General features: G+C 41.2%; 1 protein-coding gene across 2 annotated transcripts; it reads left to right on the top strand.

The window, feature by feature from the left end:
• Positions 1 to 926: 926 nt before the first annotated feature.
• Positions 927 to 22,933, top strand: dennd3a (DENN/MADD domain containing 3a). 2 transcript variants are annotated; one of them, XM_083982434.1, is made up of 30 exons: positions 927 to 1,480; positions 4,261 to 4,361; positions 4,694 to 4,849; positions 5,126 to 5,261; positions 5,460 to 5,575; positions 5,691 to 5,821; positions 5,908 to 6,019; positions 6,127 to 6,246; positions 6,896 to 6,994; positions 7,092 to 7,211; positions 7,862 to 7,977; positions 8,486 to 8,641; positions 8,735 to 8,831; positions 8,926 to 9,029; positions 9,643 to 9,848; positions 9,933 to 10,092; positions 10,517 to 10,673; positions 11,146 to 11,368; positions 12,883 to 12,962; positions 13,177 to 13,356; positions 13,457 to 13,627; positions 14,491 to 14,620; positions 14,932 to 15,039; positions 17,098 to 17,195; positions 19,507 to 19,661; positions 20,426 to 20,492; positions 20,646 to 20,718; positions 20,812 to 20,930; positions 21,054 to 21,191; positions 21,300 to 22,933. In XM_083982434.1, exons 2-30 carry the CDS (start codon positions 4,281 to 4,283, stop codon positions 21,492 to 21,494), a joined length of 3,804 nt encoding a protein of 1,267 aa, XP_083838560.1. In that variant the 5' UTR covers positions 927 to 1,480; positions 4,261 to 4,280; the 3' UTR covers positions 21,495 to 22,933. The 2 variants fall into 2 exon arrangements, with proteins under 2 accessions (XP_083838560.1, XP_083838561.1); XM_083982435.1 differs by having other exon boundaries at positions 4,258 to 4,361.
• The last annotated feature ends 1,016 nt before the right edge of the window (positions 22,934 to 23,949 follow it).

The following is a 23,949-nucleotide window of genomic DNA, read 5'->3' as shown; positions in this document are numbered from 1 at the left end:
GAGGGCACCGGGACACAACACCGGGGGAGAAGCAGGTTGTGCAGCTGTGCGCCGCGGACGTGCACGAAAAAACAATTGCGTTTCATCGCGGCTACGGCTTTTGAGTTGTGAGCGTGCATGACGCGCGGCTACATTGAATGGGTTTGAGCTCGTGCAAAAGACGCTTCATCTGAACGGCCCCCCATGCATGATGCACACACAGTTGAACCAAGACGGCGGTCAAAATTACCCACGGTCTCTGCAGACAGGCAGGGAAAACCCTGCAGTCCAGCCCGCTCCCAAACACTCGCGCATGGTGATTTGGGTTCGTCAGCGTTTCTGTATCCCAGTGCAGGGCCTCACAGGCACACACAAACGCTCCGCACGTGTTTCCATGTCCCAGCGCTTTGACTTACAGGCGCACGGAGCCCGAGAAATACAGTATACAGTAACATGTAAACTAGTAGAACTCAGTCGCGGGTCTGATTGGAAGGTCCGGCGGGCCGGATGCGGCCCGCGGGCCGCCTATTGAGTACCGCTGCACTATACGATCACGGCTGGCTGGGTAACAGTATTTGTAATCAGGACATAATGATCACATTCAATACTCATTCAGACATAAGTTTGATGATGCTGAAAACTATGGGTGTTGTTGGGGGGTCTATGGGGTTAACACAACAACAGGCGAACAACTGCAAGTATGATGATACACCCTCCAGAATGACCATGTGAATGAGTATGATCCTAAGGTACGATTCCGATGATAATATTGATTAACATTGTGCTGAGATGTGAGCTGAGATGAGATCTTTCTGTGATCAAAATCTGCCGTGACCCGGATTCGAACCGGGGTTGCTGCGGCCACAACGCAGAGTACTAACCACTATACGATCACGGCTGGCTGCTGTCTACCCTCAACATGACCACAGTCGAAGGACAGCTGTGTCACTTTACATAAAGTTAATGTGGTCATCTGGCCAAAATTAGCCTAAGAAAAGAGCAATAGCCTACATAGGCTTTATTGATCACATTCATAGCCTAATTATAGCTTTAGCGTTTTAATAGTAGGGAAAATATTTTCGTTTATTATCCAAACTGTCAAATCAATAAAAGAGAAGTAAATTGTGTTTTTATTCGCATATAACAGTATAGTAAATCAGTACAGTAGATGGCGCTATTAGAACTGTTATTGCCGTGTCCTGAACCGCGTAAGAAATTTGTTTTATTTTGAAATTTGCAACACAGGAAGTCCAAGTGGACGTGGCGCTGCTACGTCGAGTTTGACAGAGACCAGCGGTAAACCAACCTAGTGGATGTGTGTGTGTGTGTTTGTGTGTGGGAGTCACAGTAGAATCAGTGTGTACTGTAAAAGTTAGCGCTAACATTGGAGCCAGTACTGTGTCGTTTATGAGACGCAACAGGTTCATGACAGCGAGAGTCGGAGCTGGCAGCAGTGTAACTTCACCCTCCGTCCGTGGAAATGGGAAACGAGTGATTTAAGGTTTGTCTTTTATTTTCAAACTTCGCTGTGTCCTAAATTTAACTTCGACTGGTCCCGACGACTCGGTCCTGCGCCTTCACCATGTTTACGTTGCATTATGAAATAGAAAGTTATACAGATATCGCTTATTGTGACAGCCTTTTTCCTGCTTAAATATGACTCTAGCTTCCTAATTTATTGAAGTAGACTATTTTTTTCACCGCCAGCATTGAAGTTAGAGGCAGCTGCAAGGAAAGAAAAATCTGGAATATATTATGTATGTATATAAAACAGTATTTATTGAGTAGCCTAGGCATATGCCACAATCATTTCCTACTGCATGCCTTTCTTTATTTTGTCAGCTGGTTCTGGTCATGAATGACTGGACCTAGTAAATGTTGTCTGGTGCCCATTAAAGGTGGCATGTCAGCCCTTTTTAAGAGGTCAGCCTCTTCCTGTGCCCCATGAACAGCTATGTAAAAAAAAAAAACTCATGCTCTGCCAAGTTTGTGGTGTCATTGCATTTAAAATAGAGAGAGACTCACTTATAAAGTAAACTGATTCCATGCAACAGAAGAAAGAAAGAAACAGAAAGAGAAACTGGTGATTATTTTGATTTCATAAATCCAATCCATAGTGATGCAAATTCACTCTTCACCCTAAGCTTGCCATTTCTCCTAACCACTTCTTTTCTGCAAGCAGCCTTCTTTCATATGTCTTTTCAGTTCTGTAAAACACTGTAGTACCAGCAACTGCTGTGCAACATGTTGCCGACTTCATCAAAGCAGCTTCCTCTCTCAAATATGAGGCCAAACTTGTTTGTTAAAAGTCCTGGATGTGTTCATTTCACAGCATGGGGTCCCATTCTTAAAGCTACTCTCAACTCTATTATGATTTAGTGTCTGCTCATTGTGTTTGTTTTCCTTTTCTTTCCAAAATCTTTGTAAAACGCTGGAAATATTTAGAGAGTTAAAACCTTTTGATGCATTTTCTCTGTTTTTCTTTTCTTCACAACATCCTCACTTTAGTAAACAGTTGGGTATATGTGTGTTTGTGTGTGTGAGCAAGATAGCTCTAAAAACTGCAAAGATTGTTGGCCTTTCTTTTAGTTTATGAGCAGCATAAACACACACACTCGCCCCCACAGGTTTGCAAAATTAGGGGTTTTCAGGGAATAGATGACTTAAATGTGTGCGTGTGTCTGTGACACAGCAGGGTAGTTAGTCAGAGGCCGGAATGGCCTGAAGACAGAGAGAGAGAAAGGAAGAAAGAAAGAAAGCAGGCAAGCGTGTCAAAGGTGAAGAAAGGAGAGAAAATTGCAAAACAAAGAAAAGAGAGAACATGGAGTTGTAGGTGAGAAGGAGACAAAGGACAAAGGCAGGCCAGGGAGGTGTGATGAGAGAGAGAGAAGACCAAAAGAAAATCTGGGAGAAAGAGGACAACCAAACAGTGCTCTTCCTCGGGTTTAGCCTGTAGCTGCAACTAATGCAAGTCAGATGTTTAGTATTGGATCTGCTTCAGCCAGACAGACGGATGCGTAGGTAGGTAGGACAGTTAATATGGACAAAGCAGCACCCTGTATGTTGATGATACCTGAGCAATGGTATGTGTACCACAGGGGGACTTCTGAACTCTCCAGGGCTTAGATGGAGAGACGGTGGCTTTCTGTAGCTTAGCTCAGTTCAAAATGAAAAGAGATGAACAGAGAACTCTGTATCAGACATTGACAAATTTTTTCTTCTTGGACGAAATTTACAGTTGCAATTGAAATGTGTCACATGTGTTATTGCAATACTCATGATTATTGGAAAATGTTCAAAACTACAATAATAGTGTCATGCTGTACAGTGAACTTCCAACCTTGACCAATTGAACTTTTGTGTGTTTTTTTTTATTTTCATAGACTGTGGCAATACAATAATCTATATCAGTAAATGATAATTAGCCTATTATAACTGTTAATTCTCCTCAGCTGTAAAAAGAACATATTTGCATCCTGATAGCCCGAACATTTGAGCAATTATACAAAGTGATAGCCAAATCCGGTGAGTCCGTTTTTAGCAAAACAAAACCGAAGCGCTTTCTTCTTCTTTGTTCTCTCTCAGACTCAGTTCAACACCAGTGGTGACCAAAACCGTAACATCTGTTGTGTGTATGTGTCTCTTGAGTGTACATGCAGGATTGTGTAATATTGTGTGCACATGTGTTAAGGTGTACATCTGGAGGAAGTTGTGCAAAGAGAGATTTGTACATGGGTAGTTAAAAAACCGAGAGTCTGCTCGCTTGTTATTTATAAAGTCACAGCTTTAATTTACAGAAAGATTGCTCAAGCTCTGGTTTTGTCATCCGATAAAGTTGAACCCAAATGAGATCATTGTCTGTTTTGGGAATCTGTTCTGAGTCATGCTTAAAATATGAATGACTATACAGTAAGCGTCACTGCAGCACTTTTTAGGTTAAAAGTGGCTTTCTGTGATCTCTCAGTTTCATGTCATCACATCTAATACATTGTAATAAATGCTTTTATTTTTCAGGAAGTTCCAGAAATGAACCATATAGCTGTCTCAGCATTTTTGAAGGTTACATAGGGGAAAAACCTTTTACATCCAACTTTTCCATCAAACAGTTGTGCTCATTAATTTCTATTTTCAGAGACCGTAAAGGGAACGCTGCCTTGGTGTATATGACAAACATTATTGACAAAATGTAGTGTATTGTCTTATGATGATGTTTCATGTGTATGGCTCTTAGTTTGAATGATATCTAGTTTAAATGCATGTTGTTGTGTGTGTTTCTAGCAGCGTGTGTGTGCTTGGATGTGATGGCAGAGCTCCCGTCTGGACTGCTGGAGGCCTGTGTAGTGGTTGGGGCCCCCAGTGATAAGCTTCGAGACATATATCAGGTCTGTATGAGTAGAGACTGAGGTCAAATTGTATGCACAATGTTAAATAGAAAATTCTTACACAAAGTAAGCAAACACACAGATGTTGGCAGCATTTACTGTTTGCTGTCTTAAATGTCAACATAGACTCTGATTCTAGATCATTGATATGTTGATAGTGTGAGGTATTTCTTAACTCAAAACATTTACAGATCATAATATCTTGGAAGTTCACACAATTGTTGCTTTCATCACAAAGAGGAGTTAATATGCTTGCAACATGTCACCTAACTTCAGAAAATTAGCAACGACATTTACCAAAAACAAATGAAAAACTCCATACTGTGTTTCAGCTTCATCAGCAGAGTAAGACAAACGAACATCCTGTACTGGAAGCTGAGGTTCTGCAGGTGCATGCGCCCCCATTTGTTACCAAGGAGACCAACTCTAGTCAGGCGATTGGTCCAGCTTTTAGTCGTGTCCAGAGAAGGAAGAGTTTCATTAAGAAGGTATTTCACCTATACTATATACAATTCTAAATATAAGTGCATATATAAATGTATTAAAGCAGAAGTAAGCGGAATGTTTGTGTTAATATAAGTCTTAGTTATATCTTCCGACGGCAATCACTTACATAGACGAGGGACGAGGACCAACAGATCCATGACGAGGGCGGGGACTGCTAACTCCATCGGCTGACAGGAAGTTAGCCAAAACGACCGGATCGCTTACTTCTGCTTTAATGGACAGTTTTTGGAAATTTTTTAAATATTTTTGTTTTTCAGAAAAGACGTGACCGTGTACCAGAGTTATTATCTAATGGAGACACAGCTAGTCGTGCTGAAGTGTCATCAGCGACAGAGGACATCAGTGTCCCAAAGGATCTGGACCTCATTGCCTTGCCACAGCTCTGTTTCCCTGGTATATCATATATAGTATACATATACATATCCATATCTACATATATACAGTATATTATATAAAACCATCTGTGACTATACTAGTATCTAACAGTCCTCTTTATAAATTACCCTTAAATATTGTCCACTGGGATGAGGATTTGCACCGTTGCAATGTGAATGTGCTCTGTTTAGTGGTGTATCTCCTTGATTTTCATAGGTGGTCTCCAGTTAGCCAGTGAGCAGAAGGAAGACAGTTATCACTTCTTGGTTTTCACCGACGTGTTTGGGAACCGAACCCATGGAGTTATTGTGCAGTGCTACAGAGCTGTGCAGGTACAAACACACACTGTGAAAATCTATCTGTCATGGTCTTCTAGTATTGAATGAACTGAAAACATGTTGAATCCATCCAGTGAATGCAGACAGCTGTTTTTCATTACTCTGTCAGTCCTGTCATGAAGGCGTTGTCCAAAATGGCCACAGATGGAATACATCGAAGAGCCGTCTCTACACGCCCTTCGCTGTTTGTGTCATCTCCAAGTTCCCCTACTACAACGCTCTAAGAGACTGCTTGTCATGGTAAGAATACATTTCTATTAAATGATGCATAACCTTAATCTGAAGGGAAGTATTCAATAATCCAGACCACCTCTCCACCCTCTCAGTCTCATGGTCCCGTTGCGAACGGCAAGACAAGCCGACTTTGAGGAGACAATCAAGGAGTTTTCAGCCAAGCTGTCACTGGTCCCTTTGCCCCCTCCTGGACAGCTACATGTGGTCAGAAAACACTTGGCTCTTCTTCCTCTATCAAGTTGTTTCACTCTTTGTCTGCCCCGTTTGTTTATCTTAACAGCAGTGTGTGTGCGTGTGTGTGTCTGTGTTAGTCCTTCAGCCTCCGTCCTCTCCAGGTGGTTCTTCCGTCCAGGGACGATCAGGACAGCCCAGTTATTGACATCAACTTGCATCTACCTTTCCTCTGTTTCACGCACACGACACTCCTCCAGGTAATTCACGACACAGAGCCTGGTGCTGTGTGTGTATTTGTCATGTCAAGGAGAAATCTTAAAGTGATTCAGTCGGTGGTACAAAGGCAAAAGGAGGAAGCAGTCAAACTGTGGATTCTATTAAAAATAACTGACAGTATTTCTGATAATGGACCAACAGTTTGCGTCAATCGTCAAGGAATTAAATATCCTTTGGATTTGGTCTGACGTCTGGGAAATTTTAATGGGCGTTTTCACATGCATTTAATTCGTTAATCGATTATGGATAAGTCATAGATCATCATCAATTGCGGCCTGAGTCCTGACCGTGCCACACATCAATAAGAGACTGTCCTGTTGCAATGCCTATTGATTTCATGGATTTACTGGAACAGCCCATCTGGGTGAGGGATCCCTCCTCTGTTGCTCACCCTGAAGTTTCTCCAATTTTTCCCTGTTAAAAGGGTTTCTGGGAGTTTTTCCTCAGTGGATGTGTGGGTCTAAGGGCAGAAGATGTTGTTATGATGCCATGTAAAGCCCTTTGAGACAAACTGTTTGTAAAAATGGGCTATACAAATAAAATTGCCCTGGCTTGACTTGAAGTAGTGCAGTACACAGTGTTGAGTGCAGTCCAGTCATTTGACCCTGTGAGGCTTTCCCCCCTCTGCAGGTGCTGTCCTGCCTCCTCCAAGAGCAGAGGTTGGTCTTCTTCTCATCCGACTGGGCTCGACTCACTCTGGTTGCGGAGAGTTTGCTGCTGTACCTGCAGGTCAGTTCGAGGGGAACATCATGTCTTTTATATACTTACAACTTGTTTACAATGGTAGTAAATTTTAGTTCTTCCTTCATTGTGTCATTTCTTCCAGCCTCTGTCCTGGCAGCAGCCTTATGTTCCTGTCTTGGCGAGAGGAATGCTGGACTTCCTCATGGCTCCGACCGCCTTCCTGATGGGCTGTCACATCAGTCACTTTGAGGAGGTCGCTGCTGTGAGTGCACCAGTGTCACTGTCTTACACCACAGGCTTTAAAAAAAAAATCATCATTAAGGATGGTGACAGGTTGGCTTCCTCTGCCATTCCCATTTTTTTTTTTAAATAAATAAACTCGATTTGATTTGATTCATTACTTTTGCTCAAGTCATGTTGGTCAATCCTGCTAATCTGACTGGTCTTGCCCAGGATGATGGACACAATCAGTGTTGGCTAAATAACCAGATAACAATATGATGCTGTTTAATCAACGGAAATAATTGTTTTACTTATTTCAGCTATTTGCAGAAACAGTGGATTTACTAGATAAACAAATATTGCTCTAACTCTGGCTTATAACATCCTGGCCATTTCAGAAAGAGCAAACAAGTAATGTTTAAATGGGTAGTGCGTGATTTGAGTGGGCAGTCTTTCAATTGTGTTGGTTGGGCTTATGTAACATATTTAACAATAAGTGCTTATTCTCCACTGCACTCATCTTTATTCAGAGTCTTACAGAAACTCTGTTCACATTTAACAGTGGCTTTCTGTTAGTCACACAGAGCAGGGCTCAGTTAGACTGTGCAGAAATGAACTGTACCCATTGTACCTACAATAAGTATGTGTGTGTGTGTGTGTGTGCATGTGTGTGTTGGTGCTTGTGTACAGGAGACAGAGGACCTAATCCTGGTCAATATCGATGATGGTCTCATTCTGTCATCCTGCTCTGAAACCCTTGACCTACCAGCTATTCCACTGGCTGCAGCTGAGAGCTTTATATCAAGGTGACACATGCAACAATGGATACACTCTGCTATTTAGAGTTTGTATGTTGTCTTGTCATTTTGTATTTTGTGTTCCTGCATTTGCATATTCCATCTCGGACTGAATCGGTTTCTTTTGTTTTGTTCATTTTTTTGTTTTGTCCCTGTGATCATACTTTTTAAAGTTGCTTTATGATGAAGCCACGCCAGTTTGTGTCGATTTTGTCTTTTTTGAGTGATTATAAACCCCTTGGATACTCTACAATCAAGAAACAGTCCACTTCTAATCGTAAACATAAATATACTGTATAACCAGCTGACTGTATCACTGTGGCTCTAGAAACTGCAGTGGAAATTCGGCTTGGATCAAAGCTTGAACAGATCTGAAGCTAGAATTAAATCTGCCCTCCAAATGCCGGCTAAATCAAATTACAAATGCAACACAATTTAAAATGCTCTATTAACTCAGAGTCATTTAAGGCCGTAATAGACTGCATTATTCTTACATGCTGTGTGGGTGTTTGTCCAGGGCAGAGTGTCTCCAGCTACATTATGACTTGGAGCTGTGTCACCTTGGTGCGGGCACTGATGCCAATGCCATGCGGTGCCAACGCAGAGACTGGCAGAGGAGACTGAACACACAGATACAAAACATAGCCCTGGAGCTAGTGGTCAACATTTTCAGGTAGGGATCTGTGAGTGTCCCCGATAAAATTGTTATTGATATTGTTATCTTATTTTATCAGTCTAAAAGTTCCTCTGTCTGTTCCTCTGTCAGAGGGGTGCAGGACTTTCTGAGCCATGAGCACAGAGTGTTTAACAGTGAGGAGTTTCTGAGGACCAGGGAGCCAGCAGACCAGTCCTTTTACAAGAAGGTACACACATTTACACACACACACACACACACACACACACGCATCCACAGGCAAACACATGCTTACTAACAAAACCCTGCATGTTGCTCTCCAGGTATTAGAGACTCATATCTTCCACTCGTTCCTTCGAGACAGGCTGAACAGGAAAAGCGACACCTTCAGTCGCATGGAGCAGAACACGCGTAACAATGCGCACAGGTATGGGGCATGCATTATGTCATAACTGAGGTAGGCTATACAGTAGAGATAATCAGGCAACACTTAATGTTATAAAGCTGCATTCTTCATGAAATATTAGCTGTTTTGTTGATCAACGGGTGTTTTGACACCAATATGCATGATCATACAGATGGGTGTCACTGTATTAGCATTTATTCAGGGTTAAGTAATGACGCGACCTCCTGTCCTACATTCTCTCACAAACTTAATGTGGATTCTTTTATTAGGCTACCTAAACTGGTTTGACCTGTTAAACGAGGTAGATGAGTCAGCTAATCCATTTTCTGGTTTCAGGTTCTACCCAACTTAATATTTGTGGTTTTTTTCTTTTCATAATATCTGATATATCAGATAATTATTAAAGAAAATAATTGATATATTAATTGTTAATAATTGATAGGTAGATGCTGGTGTAGCACTTCACGAAGCACAACTTTCATTTGGTTTTTATACATTTGTAAAGGGAATAATGAGTTGTGTGTTTATGTGTGTATATATATATTTACTAGAACTATAGTTTTATCTGCTGAAACCTGTCGTAATGCCTGCATTTATCAGCACCGATCATAACCCCATCTTCCTCTTTCTGCAGGAATCGTGCAATGACAGAGAGTCCTCGGCGTCCACCCATGTCCGAGCTGTCCAGGACTGGCTACAGCAGCTACATCAACCCTGACAACAGACTGAGCAAGAGGCTGGGAGCCAGCCTGCCTAACCTGCAGCAACATGCCAGCGACTCCATGACAACCATCACCTGCAGCAGACCAGCCTCCCTAAGGAAGATGACTCCTGACACTGGTGCGTACCAGTGGAGGAAAATAAGATAGAAAGAGAGTTGATTAAGAGTCAGTTGACTTCTAATTTCATTTTTCCTTGTTCCAGGGTTGAAGTCTCCTCAGAAACCAGTGAAGGTTTTCCGTCTTCCAGAGTTCCCCCCTCCTCTGGCCTATCAGTATATACAGAACTATTATTCTGACATGGTGGTCTCACTGGGGAAGGCTATTAACGCCACACCGCCTGACGAGTCCGCTCTGCTGGCCAGGTACAAAGGATAAAGAAAGCTGAAATCTTCATTATAAATACTGCAAAGGCTTTCCTTACTGCAGTTTGCTCTTGTTTGCTTTTGTTAGTGTTTGAGCTAAAAATCTATGACAGCAAATCTGAGATAACACAAGTTTGTTTTTCTGCTTTTCTGAGAACTAGAAAAACCGATTATTGGAACACAAACTTTTTCCATACTGTCAATGATAGTATGAAATATTTTGCAGTTAATTTGACAAGTGGACCAACTGGGGACCAAAAGAATTTAAAAAACAAATTATCTGGTGGTGATCATTGATGCAGACCAGAGGAATCTATAAATAAAGTTCAGCACAGATCATGTAAAACAGCCCACTACTACACAGTGAAATGAACCCTCAGTCTTGTCAGAGGCCTAACCCGGTGTATTTGTCTCTTTTTCCCAGGTACCACTACCTGCGTGGTTTGGTAAACACTGTGTCCACCAGGCGTCTGGATGCACTGGAGGACTTCCAGAGTCTCTACAAGACCGACTCAGAAATCTTTCCCTCTCAGATGGTGAAGTCGCTGGTCGACTCCCTGCCTGAGAGTGAAAGGATACAGGTCAGTCCATGCCCTCATGAATGACACGGAGATGACTGAGATGGAATTTGAAATGCTCTTATCTGCATTTACTTGACATTATTACAATCAGAGCCACAGATATACATCCAATAGTGAGTTACTGATATGTCAGCAGGTGTCAGATGCTGATGATGTGATTTGATTATTCTAACTATATGATTTGGTTCATGGATCAATAGAAATAAATCAGCAGCAGTTGTGAAAATCGCTTTGAACTTGAGTCATTACAACAAAAACAAAATGTTCCTCAGTTTCTCAAATGGGATAATTTTCTTCTTTTGACCAAAATATCTTTGAGTCACACACTGCTCATTAGTCTATTAAGATATTGTTTTGTATACCGAGCAGAACAGATAACCCAATTGATTATGTTATAAGAATAATTACTGATTACAGCCCTAGAAGCCCTAGCCTAGAGTAGTAACTAATAATAGTTATATCCTCTCCACAGGCCGACAGACGTCCAGAGCTCAAACGGCTCATCAGCCGGATTAAGAGGGACCATGAGCGTGAATGTGCGCGCCACGACAACGGGTACGAGGAAGGCGGCGTGAAGCACTTTCAGCTGCCGAAGAAATACATGCAGCTGGAGGAGTTTGTGAAATGTGTCCAAGAGTCTGGGATTGTGAAAGACCAAGGAACCATACACAGACTCTTTGATGCTCTGACTGTCGGTAAGTGCTTCAGTATGCTGTCAGTTTGTCTGTACCAACGCTGCAGTCTGTGAAACTATGGGATATGTGTTGCCTTGTGGATCCTTTCTCACAGGCTTTCACGTCCAACACACTCAAGCACACACTCATAAGTTTTTCAACTTCACCCCTCCTCCTTCCTTTTCCCAGGCAAACATTTATTCCCTGAGTTAATCATTACCTCACTGCGTCTTCAAGAAAGAGAGTTTGTCTTGCAAGCTTGTTTGGTGTTGTGGGTGTAACTGCTGGAGCTTTATTTACTGGCACTGACTCGGTAAAATACCATGAACAAAATACCTATATGCCTTTTAACCCCCTTTTCCATGCTGACAGTCAAGTGTCTGTGCTTTCACCATTGGGATTGAAATGAGCCTCAGTCCCAGTACAAACATCACGAGCAGCCAGTTTCATGTAGTGACGGCCAGAGTGACCCGACAGCATTCCTGTGAACTCAGATTGATCGTGTTTGCGAGGAGTCAAGGAAAAGATATTTGAGCTGTGAGGGTATGAGGGATATTTTGTTTTTGATTCACGATAAGCACTTTCGGAGAGGAAGGGAATCATCGGGTCTTAGCCAAAATCCTCAGCTGGATAGCAGTATGGAGCGCTTATCTTGTTCACCACATTGTTTTTAAAAAAAAAACCTTTTACATCCTGTTGGATATAGTGAGCAAGATTTTGTTTCCCTCCTCTGACCTTCACTGGAGATGGAGATAGAGACTGTCGGATCCCTGAGGAATATTCGACTATTTGGAAAAGTGAAGAGCAAGACATCTTGCTGTTGTCTTGTGAACAGTGTTTTGAGTGCCCATTGATTCTCTAATTTATCTTCATTTTTGTTTCCTGCTGAAACAGGATGTTGGCTGTGACAAATCTGTGATAAATCATTTAAAAAAGAATCGATCGGATACTTGAAAAATATCCATATTTCCTGGAACCTATTTAATGAGACAAAATGAATATAATAAGTACTACTTCTATCCATAAAGTTACTATTATTATTGTAATTGTTACTATTGCAATTTAAAAAAGGGAGAAAAAATAGAGAAAAGGCCTTTCTTTTCTAAACTACTTCTCAGTGGCCATTAACTGAGAGCTGTGTCTGTGTGGGATGCCGGTCAAGTGTTGAATGCACAGACTTTGCACTGTATGTATGTAGTCATTGTTGAAAAGACGTCAACCCCCAAACAGTTACTACGCAGCCATAGTGACATTGGACAGTATGAAATGAGAAGAAGAGCTGGCCTGGTCAGCTAGCAGGTGTTGTGTGTGTGTGTGTGTGTGTGTGTGTGTGTGTGTGTGTGTGTGTGTGTGTTTGAGTGTGAAGCAGTGCATTCCCATGAAGGTTGCTTAGTCAGCCATGTCTGGGTAAATGAAGACTGAAATAAAGTTTTGAATCTCAGTCATCTGAGTGTGTTCTGGCTCTGCTGACTCGGAACAGTAACAGGATATCTACTAATATGTCGTTTTGAAACTCTATGTGTGTTTTGTTGCAGGTCACCAGAAGCAAATCGGTCCAGATTTGTTCAGAGTGTTTTACACCATCTGGAAGGAGACTGAGGCCGAGGCACAGGAGGTCTGTGTAAACATTTTACTTGTAACATATACCCCAAAGATACTATATACTAGTAATAACACCAAAAGCAACTATCAGCGTGAGTTTGGTTGATTTGAAAACCAGCATCATTGCATGGTTTGGTAGCTGTCAGCGGTACTTGGTTTTACACCAATGAATGATGATGAATCAGCGGAAAATAAAAGCTGCCGACTTGTATTAATGTCATTTTCAGGTGTGCCTGCCTGCGTCTGTGTCCGAACACATTGAACCCAGCGAGTACGTCTTTAAACTCTCCTCCTCGGTCAAGACGAGCCGCGGTGTGGGGAAGATCGCCATGACTCAAAGACGGCTCTTCCTTCTGACCGACGGGCGACCAGGATACGTGGAGGTGGCGCAGTACAGAGATTTAGAGGTAAGACTGTGGGGTGAGCGCCTTCTATCTGGATGTAAAATGTAAAATCTGCTGCTGTGTGTTGATGTAATAGATCTTGGTTTTATCTCTTTCCTTTTAGGAAGTAAAAGTGTCCTCGGCTCCCTTCCTGCTCCTGCGGATCCCCAGTCTGAAGCTGCGTGTTCGAGGCAGGAAGGAGGTCTTCGAGGCCAATCTGAAAACAGAGACCGAGCTCTGGAACCTGATGGTTAAAGAGATGTGGGCCGGACGCAACATGGCCGACCAACACAAGGTAAAGCTGTAACCAAAAACTGTGTGTGTTTGTGTGTGTCCTATATGAGGGTATAAAAGTGTGTCCCCATAAATAACAAAGAGGGATACATGCATGAGTAAGGATTATTTGGTGAGGTATTAAGTGTATTTATTACTCATTTATTACTTATACTTTGCCTTTATCTTGATATCAGTGTGTGTGCGCATGAGTGCGTGTGTGTGAACTGAAGTGACCTTTGGTAGTGTGGTCAAAATTCCATCATGCGTACAATTACCATAAATGCACAACCTTCCTTTGTGAAACCAGATGATGTAACTGTCTCACACTTCACTACCAGTGTGTGCAGTCAGCCCCAATATTGTAGCTGCACATTGATATCTGACTTATCTGACAAGGTGGAAAAAACAGTGTTTACTAAGAGCTGCTCTACTTTATACTATAGCGGATTAAAAGTGCCCATCCTTGTTATGCTTTTCATTAATATAGAGACAGTTTTTTAATTCAATGATCTTTGATCAACAGATAAAGTTGTTTGAGTTATTTTTCAAGCATAAATATGCAGTATTTGTTTTTCCAGCTTCTCAAATGTAGGAATTTTAATGTATTATAGAAAATTGTGTATAGTCGACTTTTGTCATGTTGGCTGCATAAAAGAAAGAAGTAACATAGCTTCATAGGTGAGCAATTAATTAATTTTTCAGTAGAATAATCAGTAGATCCATATTTTTTTTAATTTTTAAAAATCTTTTAAGAATTGCTAAATGCTTTGATTACAAACCCCACATGTTTCAGATTTTCAACCTCTTTTCTAAGTTTTCCTTTTTGTGAAGGACTTTATGTAAATGTATCAAATGTATATCTAAATGCATATTTCTCTCCAGGACCCCCAGTACATGCAGCAGGCTCTGACCAATGCTTTGTTAATGGATGCAGTAGTGGGCAGCCTTCAGAGCAGCAAAGCCATCTATGCTGCTTCCAAGCTGGCTCACTTTGACCGCATCAAGATGGAAGGTAGTGAAAGACACTGATCATAATGGTTATTGATGTTTTTTCTGGTTTGGCTTAAATTTGCCATCTGCAGTGCTACTAAGCCTGTCACCGTTCACCTTGGTTTGGATCTGTTTGATTGCATTTGTGTCATTGAAAATTCATTAAAAAAAACATTCAGTTAGGTTTGTAGGAAAGTTCAGAAACTTTGTGTTTCCCTGAATGACTAACCAGAGGTTGTGTAGAGTTTTTATTGCTGTTTGGGGTTTTTAAGCCTGTGTTGGTGCATTCTCCACCTGGTGAAGGACAATGACTTATCTCTTCTGTGTCTCTAGTGCCCATGATGGTTCCCAAGACAACGGCAGAAACGCTGAAGCACAAAATTAACCCCTCGCTGGAACTTGCTGAACCTCATCCTGTGGATGTGCTTTTGTACACACCAGGTACACACACACACACACACACACACACACACACACACACACACACACACACACACACACACACACACACACACACACACACACACACACACACACACACACACACACATATTGCCCCTGAGTTTATCCTGTAACCAAATACTAAGTGTTACGTTCCCCTCTCTTTCTCTGATCGGTCTGTGTCACAGTCTGTGATTTGATTTGTTGTTTCAGAAGCAGGTCATTTTCACAATCACGAGTTTGAACTGTGACACGTGCAACACACGGTCACTGACACATTCACAGACTGATTTATAAACACACAGGTGACCTTTGCTTTGCCATCGTCTCTGCATCACTCAGTCACGTTCGTTCAGAGAATGACAGACCATAATAAAGCTGCACATAAAGTAGCTCTCAACTGTTATTTCCTGTAAACTATAAAAGGAAGCTGACTTAAAATTTAGACACTTACAGGGAGTGGCACCTTTCCTCCAGGTCCAAGAGTCATACATAGAAAATATTCCAGTGGGGGTTGTGAAGTAATTTGGAAACGCAAGCACAGTCACAACTTGTCTAATTATGGTTCACCTCTCTGCTATTAACAGCAATAAATTCACTAAACTTTGGGCTTAGTTTCGTCTTGTAATTCTAAGACGTCCCTTGATGAATCAGCATCGTGATACTGAGTTTCACACTGAGCTGTAGTCAGTGTATGAGCGTGACAAAACAATGCAAACACTGCAAGTTCAAACATAGTTCTTTTAATTTGGAAAAAAGGCTTCACAAAATAAAATTCCCAAGACCGTCCGACATATAAAGGAAAACCCCAAATACACGCGGAGCCCACCATGTAAATTTTCTGACGTGACACCACGAGAGACCACTGAATGGTTTGATGACTGCTGTGTATGTAAATGATGTGAGTCATTACTGAACTGAACATCTTGTGGAAGCTCTGAATCAGCTTCATCCCTCCAGCAGAGCTTCAGCTTTGACTTTAAAACACTTTATTGGGCTTTTTTCCCCCCTTTAATCTGCCACCCTGCTGGCAATCCCAGTCCTCTGATTTTATTATGGGAGAAGCAGAGGGGGGCAGACACGCTGTCACAATATGTGGCACTGGTAAGAAGCAGCTTAAAATGTACTACAAAGCCATGTCCTTCAGCGGAGACACCATCTGGGGCCACTTAGATGCCCGGCTGGTGACAAACTGACCCCCCACCTCTCCCCCCTAGCACTAACACACTCATACGCACTCATTCTCAGTCATCCACACATATACAGACACTGCTCAGTTCTTCTATAGCAGTCAACTCTTTGGGATTTGTGTTGGGGAAAAGAACAAATCTGGCTATTCAGACCCACCCTCCCTGCCTCTCTCTCTCTCTCTCTCTCTCTAGTGTGAATATAGGTCACTGAATTGAATTCCTGGCACATGGCCACCTCACTCTCCCTCCTTTTCTCCCCCCTGCTCTCCGTTCCCTTCTCACTCTCTATTTCTTCCACTTTCTACATCTTCCTCTGAGGTCTAACCTTTCTCTTACGTCCCCCCGCTGCAGACCCCCTCTCTGTTTTCTATGCCGATGAAATACAGGATGTCACTTTCTTTGTGTCAGCTAGTGGCACTTTTTAAATAGCAATGAATACGTTAAGAGGAAATCTGACCGTTAGGTGAAGCCTGGGTGGAGTCGCGCGGCAGAAAAATAGTTTTGAACATGAAGTGTTTCCATTCAAACTGCTGGGCCGCCCATCACACTGGGAAAACTCCAGAGCATATCCTGGTATTTCCAAAGTACAAGTCATGGACCTGTATCTAAGTGTTTTAAAAGTATAAGGCAGGTTGTTACAAAAGTGATTAAATTTACTGTATATCTAGAACGTCTATGTAATATTTGTAAAATGGATTTTAATGGTGATTCACTCACAAGGTTGTGGTATTCATAGTTCTCAGCTTGTCGCTGAGTAAAAGTAAACACTGGCAGCTGGAGGTATTAAGTCTGTGATAAGGTATTGAGAAATAACTGATAAATATGCCGTGTGTGTGTGTGTGTCTGTGTGTGTGCGTGTGTGCTCCAGGTCAACTATGGGTGTCAGTGAGTGGGGGGAAGGTGATGGTGTTTGATGCCTCCAGCTGGTCCCTCACACACACCTGTCATGTTGGGACTGCAAGACTGGTAAGACAACACACACACATTCACACACACTACATTCAGGTCAAGAACTACACACTAACACAAACACAAAGATGCAGGAGACACAACAGGCAGATATGGAGTTTCCTTATGTTTTTTTTTTTTTTACTTTTATTTTTTGTATAAAGAGAACAAGAACATATACCGTAGATTCTCTTTCTACAGTCACAACTTAGTATGAAAAACAGAAGGAGAAGAATTATTATTATATTATATTATAGGGGCAATAAAGCAGCTATAATCATTATGGATTAGTTCACCACCTGCCTCTTTAAGACGTTATTTTGTGACTAAGAGCTCTCTTTCTGTGGTCTTGATTGTCATTTCTAGACGCAGCAGACACCACAAAGCTATTAAAAACCACTGAATGTTATCGGCCCAGCAACAAATAACAGTCAGATAAAGTTGGTGACTGACTGGTAAACAGAGTGGGGCATTTAGCAGCTACAGTGTAGAGAGACAGATGTTTCCCATGATGTAGACAAAATCAACACTGAAAGTGGGAGATTAACAGTTCCATTTCATCCAGTACTGTTCACTCTTGTTTTAGAGTGAGTCGTCTCATTTCCATGGAGTTCAGATACTTGACAGTTATCTGTGACAACGCCCATAGGGGGAGGAAACCCTAACCCTCTAAATATTTTTGAAATGGCATATAAGGGGTTTGACACAAACGTTTAGGCATCTCTATGAAATACAGAGAGAGAAACAAGAAATAAATATTATGTTGACATGATTCATACACTAATCTGTACAATGAGAGTTACATTTTGACTTTTGCTTTTGAGGTATGAGTAAATCTGTGATTTGTTTGAGGTCAAAAGAGTTTCTCATTAGGAAGTTTTAGACTTATTCTAAAATGAAAGTGATAGGATTATGGTTATGCATTGAAGATGCATTGAAGACCATCGGCTCAGTTGTTTGAATGAAATATACTTACCGTATATTCCTATCTGTAAGGTAGCAGAAGAAATAAGTTAGTGGAATCTGTTTTAACTCATGCTGCAGGGAGTTGGCCATCCTTAAATGAAAACACTTGGCAAAATGTGCAGCTGCTTCACATCGCTCGGCAGAATCAGCTGATAAATAACACATGCATTCCACCGACATCAGATACACATAAAACTGTTTTCCTCAGGTTTATTTATTTTTTGCCCTCGTTGCTTCAAACTTCAAACTGTGCCAGTATTATCTTAAGACTTGCAAGCACATGTTTTGTGTAGTATAGAGTTGTGTTTTGAATACCTTTTCACTCCCTCAAAGAGCACAACATTTTCTGTGCAAACGTTTATGCAGGAAAATGTGAACGAGTCGAGGTCGGCAGGAGTTCCTCAAAGCTCCTTGGGGAGAGCGTTCTGGGTAAATTAAGTTAAGGATGAGTGTGACTTCTCAGGACTGTGCTAATCACCGACCTGCACTCTCCAAGCGTGCAGGTCACAGTCACATGAAATAAATCAACCCTAATGTGTGTGTGTGAGAGAGAGAGAGTGTGTGTGTGTGTGCCCTCTCTGGACTCCAGCTGTAATATTTGCACACCCCTCACTGCCAGGTTGTGTCTTCAACATCTGGACCATGCTCTTACTCCTGAGGGCTGATTAAAGTAACGACTGATTAGAAAATAATGGTTTGAGGTCAAGCAAATTAAATGTATAATTTATTTTTTCTGTTTAGTTTTCTTTTAAATTTGTGTTGATCAACATTATTAAGCTGCTGCATTTTTTCTACATAGTTCTGTTTAAGCAGAGAAATGTGTTTTGCAGCCAAGTACTGCACTTTATTGGAGCAATGTTACCACCTAGTGGAGAAGTTACATATTACACATAAAACCACCTCTTTCACGGTTGTGGTACATTACATTTCAAAAAGCCTGAGGTGTCCCATCAGTAATCAGTTCACTCTCATACACTCTACTTATTTAGAAGCTGTAACTGGTAAATGTTCAGTATTTTTTTATTGCTTGAAAAATAACAATTTATTGCAATTTATTATCAGTGCAGTTCCAAATACATTTTCTGGTGATCAACTAATAAATGTTTCAGGAAACAGTTTCAGGTTTAACTTACTTATTGTCTTTTTATTTACATGCAAAGACAAATCCAGCATTTAAGAGTTATTACACAAGCAAATCACTTACTGTACCTTCTAATGAAAAATATAAATCGTATTTTCTGTTCCAGGCCCCTAGTGTTTTTGTATCTGCTATTAAAACCACGTCTTTTATGGCATCTTTGACTTTGACTTTTTTTTACATTGTCTGCAGCTGTGTGACTCCTAATGTGTCTCTCTGTTTCAGAACTGCATGCTGGGAGTTGACAAGGATCAGGTCTGGATGGGCTCTGAGGACTCTGTTATCTACATCATTAGCATGGTGGCCATGGTGTGCAACAGACAGCTGACCGAGCACAGGGCAGAGGTCACCGGTCTGGCTGTCGACACAGACAAATACAGGTAACACACACACAGACACAGACTGTCAATCATACAGCCAGTGTGTGTAGAACCACACAGACAGCAAATTCATAACACTGTAGGAATCATATTCTGTTAGAAAATATATTTATGAATGGACCTGATGTTGACACTGCAGAATCAGATCTTGTTCTGGTCAACACTTATAGTAAACAGTAAACATCACAGGTCAAATAATGCAGGTCACCATAAGAACCATATGTGTAAATCAAATGTTGGTACATGATTGCAGATGATTAGTGTGATTTAAATGCTGCTAGAAGTGTATTGTGTCGGTCAATCAGTTCTGGATCAAACGAGTCCCTGCTTCGGGGTAGGTACTCAGATTGGCCCCGAAAAATTCCCGCGTGGGGCTTAAGGTTTACTCTGTGCCGATTGGTCATACTCAAAGCAGGATGTGATGCCAAGAGAAGTCCCTGAAAGAAGCGGTACTTTTAAAACCCAGCATTGTTAAAAAGAAAGTCAGTAAAAGACGTATGATAGTAGTAGGAGTAGTAGTAAAAGACGTAGCCTATAATAAGTGGACAGACAACTACACGATCGCGAAAACGCAAAAACAACATTTTTAAAACCCAGTATTATTAGAAAGCGTCTATACTGCTGGAAAAACAACAAGTAAAAAAAAGGCAGAGTGAGAGGACAGTTTCTGTAAAATTCCTACCCCCTCTCTTTACCTGGAACTCCCGCAGTGGAAACACAGCTAAAGTGTGAAACAATTCTTACCATTGTGCTTTGTTCTTCAGCCAGAAGGTGGCGTACTCCTGCAGTGTGGAGGGAACTGTGATGGCGTGGGACGTGTCCACGCTCCAGGTCTGTTTGAAGCAGCATGATCATTTAGTTTGTCTAGTTCAAGTATGAACTGATCCTCACTGCCTCATCTACTCCACCCTTTTCTTCTTTACAGTTACATCAGAAATTGGTGGGTTTATTTTTGATGAGTTGTTATTTCTGTTTTTCACTCAGGTGAGGAGGCACTTCCGCCTCTCCTGCGATTGTCTGCAGTCTGTCAACAGCTGGAACAGCGCACTGTGGTGCTGTAAGTTTCACTCATTCACAAGTGATAAACTAAAAAAAGCTGAGAGTTGAGAGTAGAAACCAAATAGTCTATTCTCTGTTTCTCTCTATCCAGGCTCCAGAGACAGCATCATGGAGGTGTGGAGGAACGGTTCATTGAAACATCGTCTGAATCTACCAGAGCAACACAGAGGATCCAAAGCTATATTCAGCTCTATACTGCTCTTACCTGAGGTACCGCACACACACACACTTGTACACTCTTATGGTGATTCTGTATCTGGTGTTTGTTTTGTTTTTTTCTTTTAAATTCAAGAGCATGTGAGTTTTATTTCTCTGTTTCTGGTTGTGTGTCAGAGGGAGGAGCTGTGGAGTGTGTGTACTGACTCAGGAGAAGTGTCTATATGGCATACTAAAGACTCTACCAAACCATTTACCCGCGTGACGCTTCAGGACTGCACTGGGTGTTCCTGCATGATCAAAGTTAAAAATCAGGTTATTACACACTGCTCATGCACCAACACACAACACACACAAAATAATACACAAATGACCTGTATGAAGTCGTGTTTTAAATCTTTTTTTTTCGGGGTCTGTTTCCAGGTGTGGGTTGGTGGTGTGGGCCGCAGCTCGTCCAAAGGGAAGATTTACATCCTGGACACAGAGCGCCACCAGGTCCTGAAGGAGCTCCACGGCCACAACGACAAGGTGACGGCGCTGTGCTCCGCCGAGGACCGCTACATCCTCAGCGGCGCCGGCAAACACGACGGAAAGATCGCCATCTGGAAGGTGGAGTAGGAGAGTTTACCGACTGGAGACGGGACAAAGTAACTGTTGAAAACTGTTTCAGTAGGAGTCCAGGTCTAGAGTCTGCGGGAGACAGAGTGAAGCTCTGTGTTTGGAAACCAGAGTAAAAAGATGGGGTATCAAATTCACAGACTCACGGGGATATGAAGGAATCACATGTCAGTCATGTGAAGCAAGTTTACGAAACTTACACTGCTATGATACTATGAAATGGTAATTTGCCGACTTTATTTTTTGTGAATATGAAGACCAAATGAAGACTGAAAAAAAAAAGTCCTGTTGGACATGTTTTTAAAATCCAAAGTTCTTCACTATACTGAAGATTTTAAGTATTTATAGTATAGTCACACCGTGCCTTATGTAATGCTGTACTGTGTTTATTGTAAGTTTAACCACACAAGTGTTGTGTGGGAACATCATGGGACTGAGCCTCGCCTCCAACTGTGCGTTTGAGCCAAACCTGAAAACAAAACTCCTGCTATCGCTGTGGGGAAGACGTGAGGAGAGTTTGTTTTGATGGGTGTTATGCTTTCATGGACAATGTGCAGTGGAGGGTGATGGGAAACGTGGTGAAAGAAGATACAGAGTTGGGGAGCTGGACATAAATTTGTGAGATAACTGCCCACATGTTTTGTACAGTAAGACGTGTTTCACAGAAGCTCAAGAAAGTCCTGCAACAACTGGAGTTTGTCAGCAGTTAAAAGCGTAAAATAAGAACTAACCCCACAGTACTTTCAAGTCAAATACTTACCTCATTGTTAAATAATGCCTCTACTTTTTTTTCCTCATTCTTTACAAGTACAGTTTTTTCTTTGTTATGAGCCAGTTGGTTTTAACAAGGAAGTTTTTTGTCGTCATACACAAACTGATGGTCCCTTGTCAAGCAAAGTTCATGGCTTTAATATGCCTTATGCATAATATGAAGCATTTGGTTATTTAAAATCCCCACGTTAAAAATAAATCTATTTATAATCTGTAGCAATTTGTATTCTGTACATTTTAAGGATATTTTTTACAATAGTGTTATTTGCATTAATAAAGTGAAACTATACAGCCTGATGTTATTGATTCTTCACATGTGGAGAACATTAAGTCTTTTCACCTTGTTGTCTTTTACAACATTTACTCTGCAAAGTGCCAACACAGAAGTCAAGAAGTATGTTATTTTATTTTTTATTTTCTATTCTAACATGTCACTTTTAATTAAACATTAGCCGTGGGATCATTCGTCATGCATTTAGGAGACACTGTCACCTGAGGTTCAAAGGTCCAACTAATCATTTATTAATGTATTTATTCAGTGTATATAACTGGTGAAAATGCATGTGATACACATTTCCTTAAGTGATGACAATGCAATAACTCTACCATTGTGTATGTATTTTTTCACTGACCTTTTGTGAGGCCTCATATTTACACAGTATATTATCTCTAACCAACAGTGAACAAATACAATTTAGTTTTTAAAGGAAGTCTCAAGTTTGTCTTTATTTTAAACAAGAGAAAGTATACATGTTCCTCTGATATTTGCTTCAATAACAATCATTCATATACAGTAAAACAAACACACAAAACAACAATGACACAAATCAATGATGGTGGACCTGGGTCAGTACATATTAATTCACCGAAAAAATGTTCTCTGTGTTAAATTTGACAGTCATTGATCTTAAAATAGTTTCATGTACATATTTTACTGTGCCCATCCCAGAACTTAAGGCTGTTATCAACTACAAGTGCACTTCTTTGAGCTCACCAGAAGAGGGCACCATTTGATATAAAGACAGGCTACTCAAGTCACAACTCAACATATCAATATGATAGGACTGCAATTTACATTTTTTTCCCTAATAAGATCATCTGCTAATAATATATATAATATATAATATGTGCTGATTGGTAAACTGTTTGACAAGCAGATGCTGGAAAAATATCAACTTATGTTTATAATGATTTCCAAGCTCAGGGTGGTTGCACCCTTCGTCCTTTTCCATCAATTTACAATGTATATGAATGATTAAATCTTCATAAAAGAAACTCAGCAAATCGTCACATTTAAATAGATAAAACATTTTAACCAATCAGTTAATTGACCATCTAATTCAGCTCTTTAATCCCTGCTCTCTCTGCTTGGGCAGCAGAGTGGCATTGTGTTAATGAAGATATAGTTAGAACAGACTGTGTCCAATCTGCTCTCGTGTCCTTGTGAAGGACACTGACTCCCTGCAGGGGTGCCTCAGAGAGAGTGACCTCTGACCTCTCAGTGATGCTAGTCAAGGCCCTTTTACATCAAAGCTCCACTGAAAAGCCCTTAAATGACCATCAGATATTGTGTGTGAGTGTGTGCGTGTCGTGTGTGTGTATGGGAGTGTGAACGTCTGTGTACGTCCTGTGTTGGACATTTGTTCGTTTACATAAAACCATAAGAAGCTGTTAATCTCTCAAC

The sequence above is a fragment of the Trachurus trachurus genome, assembly GCF_905171665.1.
Source record: "Trachurus trachurus genome assembly, chromosome: 11".
In the NCBI taxonomy this organism is placed as follows: domain Eukaryota; kingdom Metazoa; phylum Chordata; class Actinopteri; order Carangiformes; family Carangidae; genus Trachurus; species Trachurus trachurus.
Note: the sequence above shows the minus strand (reverse complement) of the source record. Positions and strands in the feature narration are given on the sequence as shown.

What these genes read in the sequence shown, in the direction of transcription:
- dennd3a (XM_083982434.1), top strand. Translation starts at nt 4,281, where the DNA reads ATGGCAGAGCTCCCGTCTGGACTGCTGGAGGCCTGTGTAGTGGTTGGG. An exon ending in CGCACACGACACTCCTCCAG is followed by an intron (nt 6,247 to 6,895) that starts GTAATTCACGAC and finishes CCCCCTCTGCAG; the next exon opens with GTGCTGTCCTGCCTCCTCCA. An exon ending in GCTGAGAGCTTTATATCAAG is followed by an intron (nt 7,978 to 8,485) that starts GTGACACATGCA and finishes GTGTTTGTCCAG; the next exon opens with GGCAGAGTGTCTCCAGCTAC.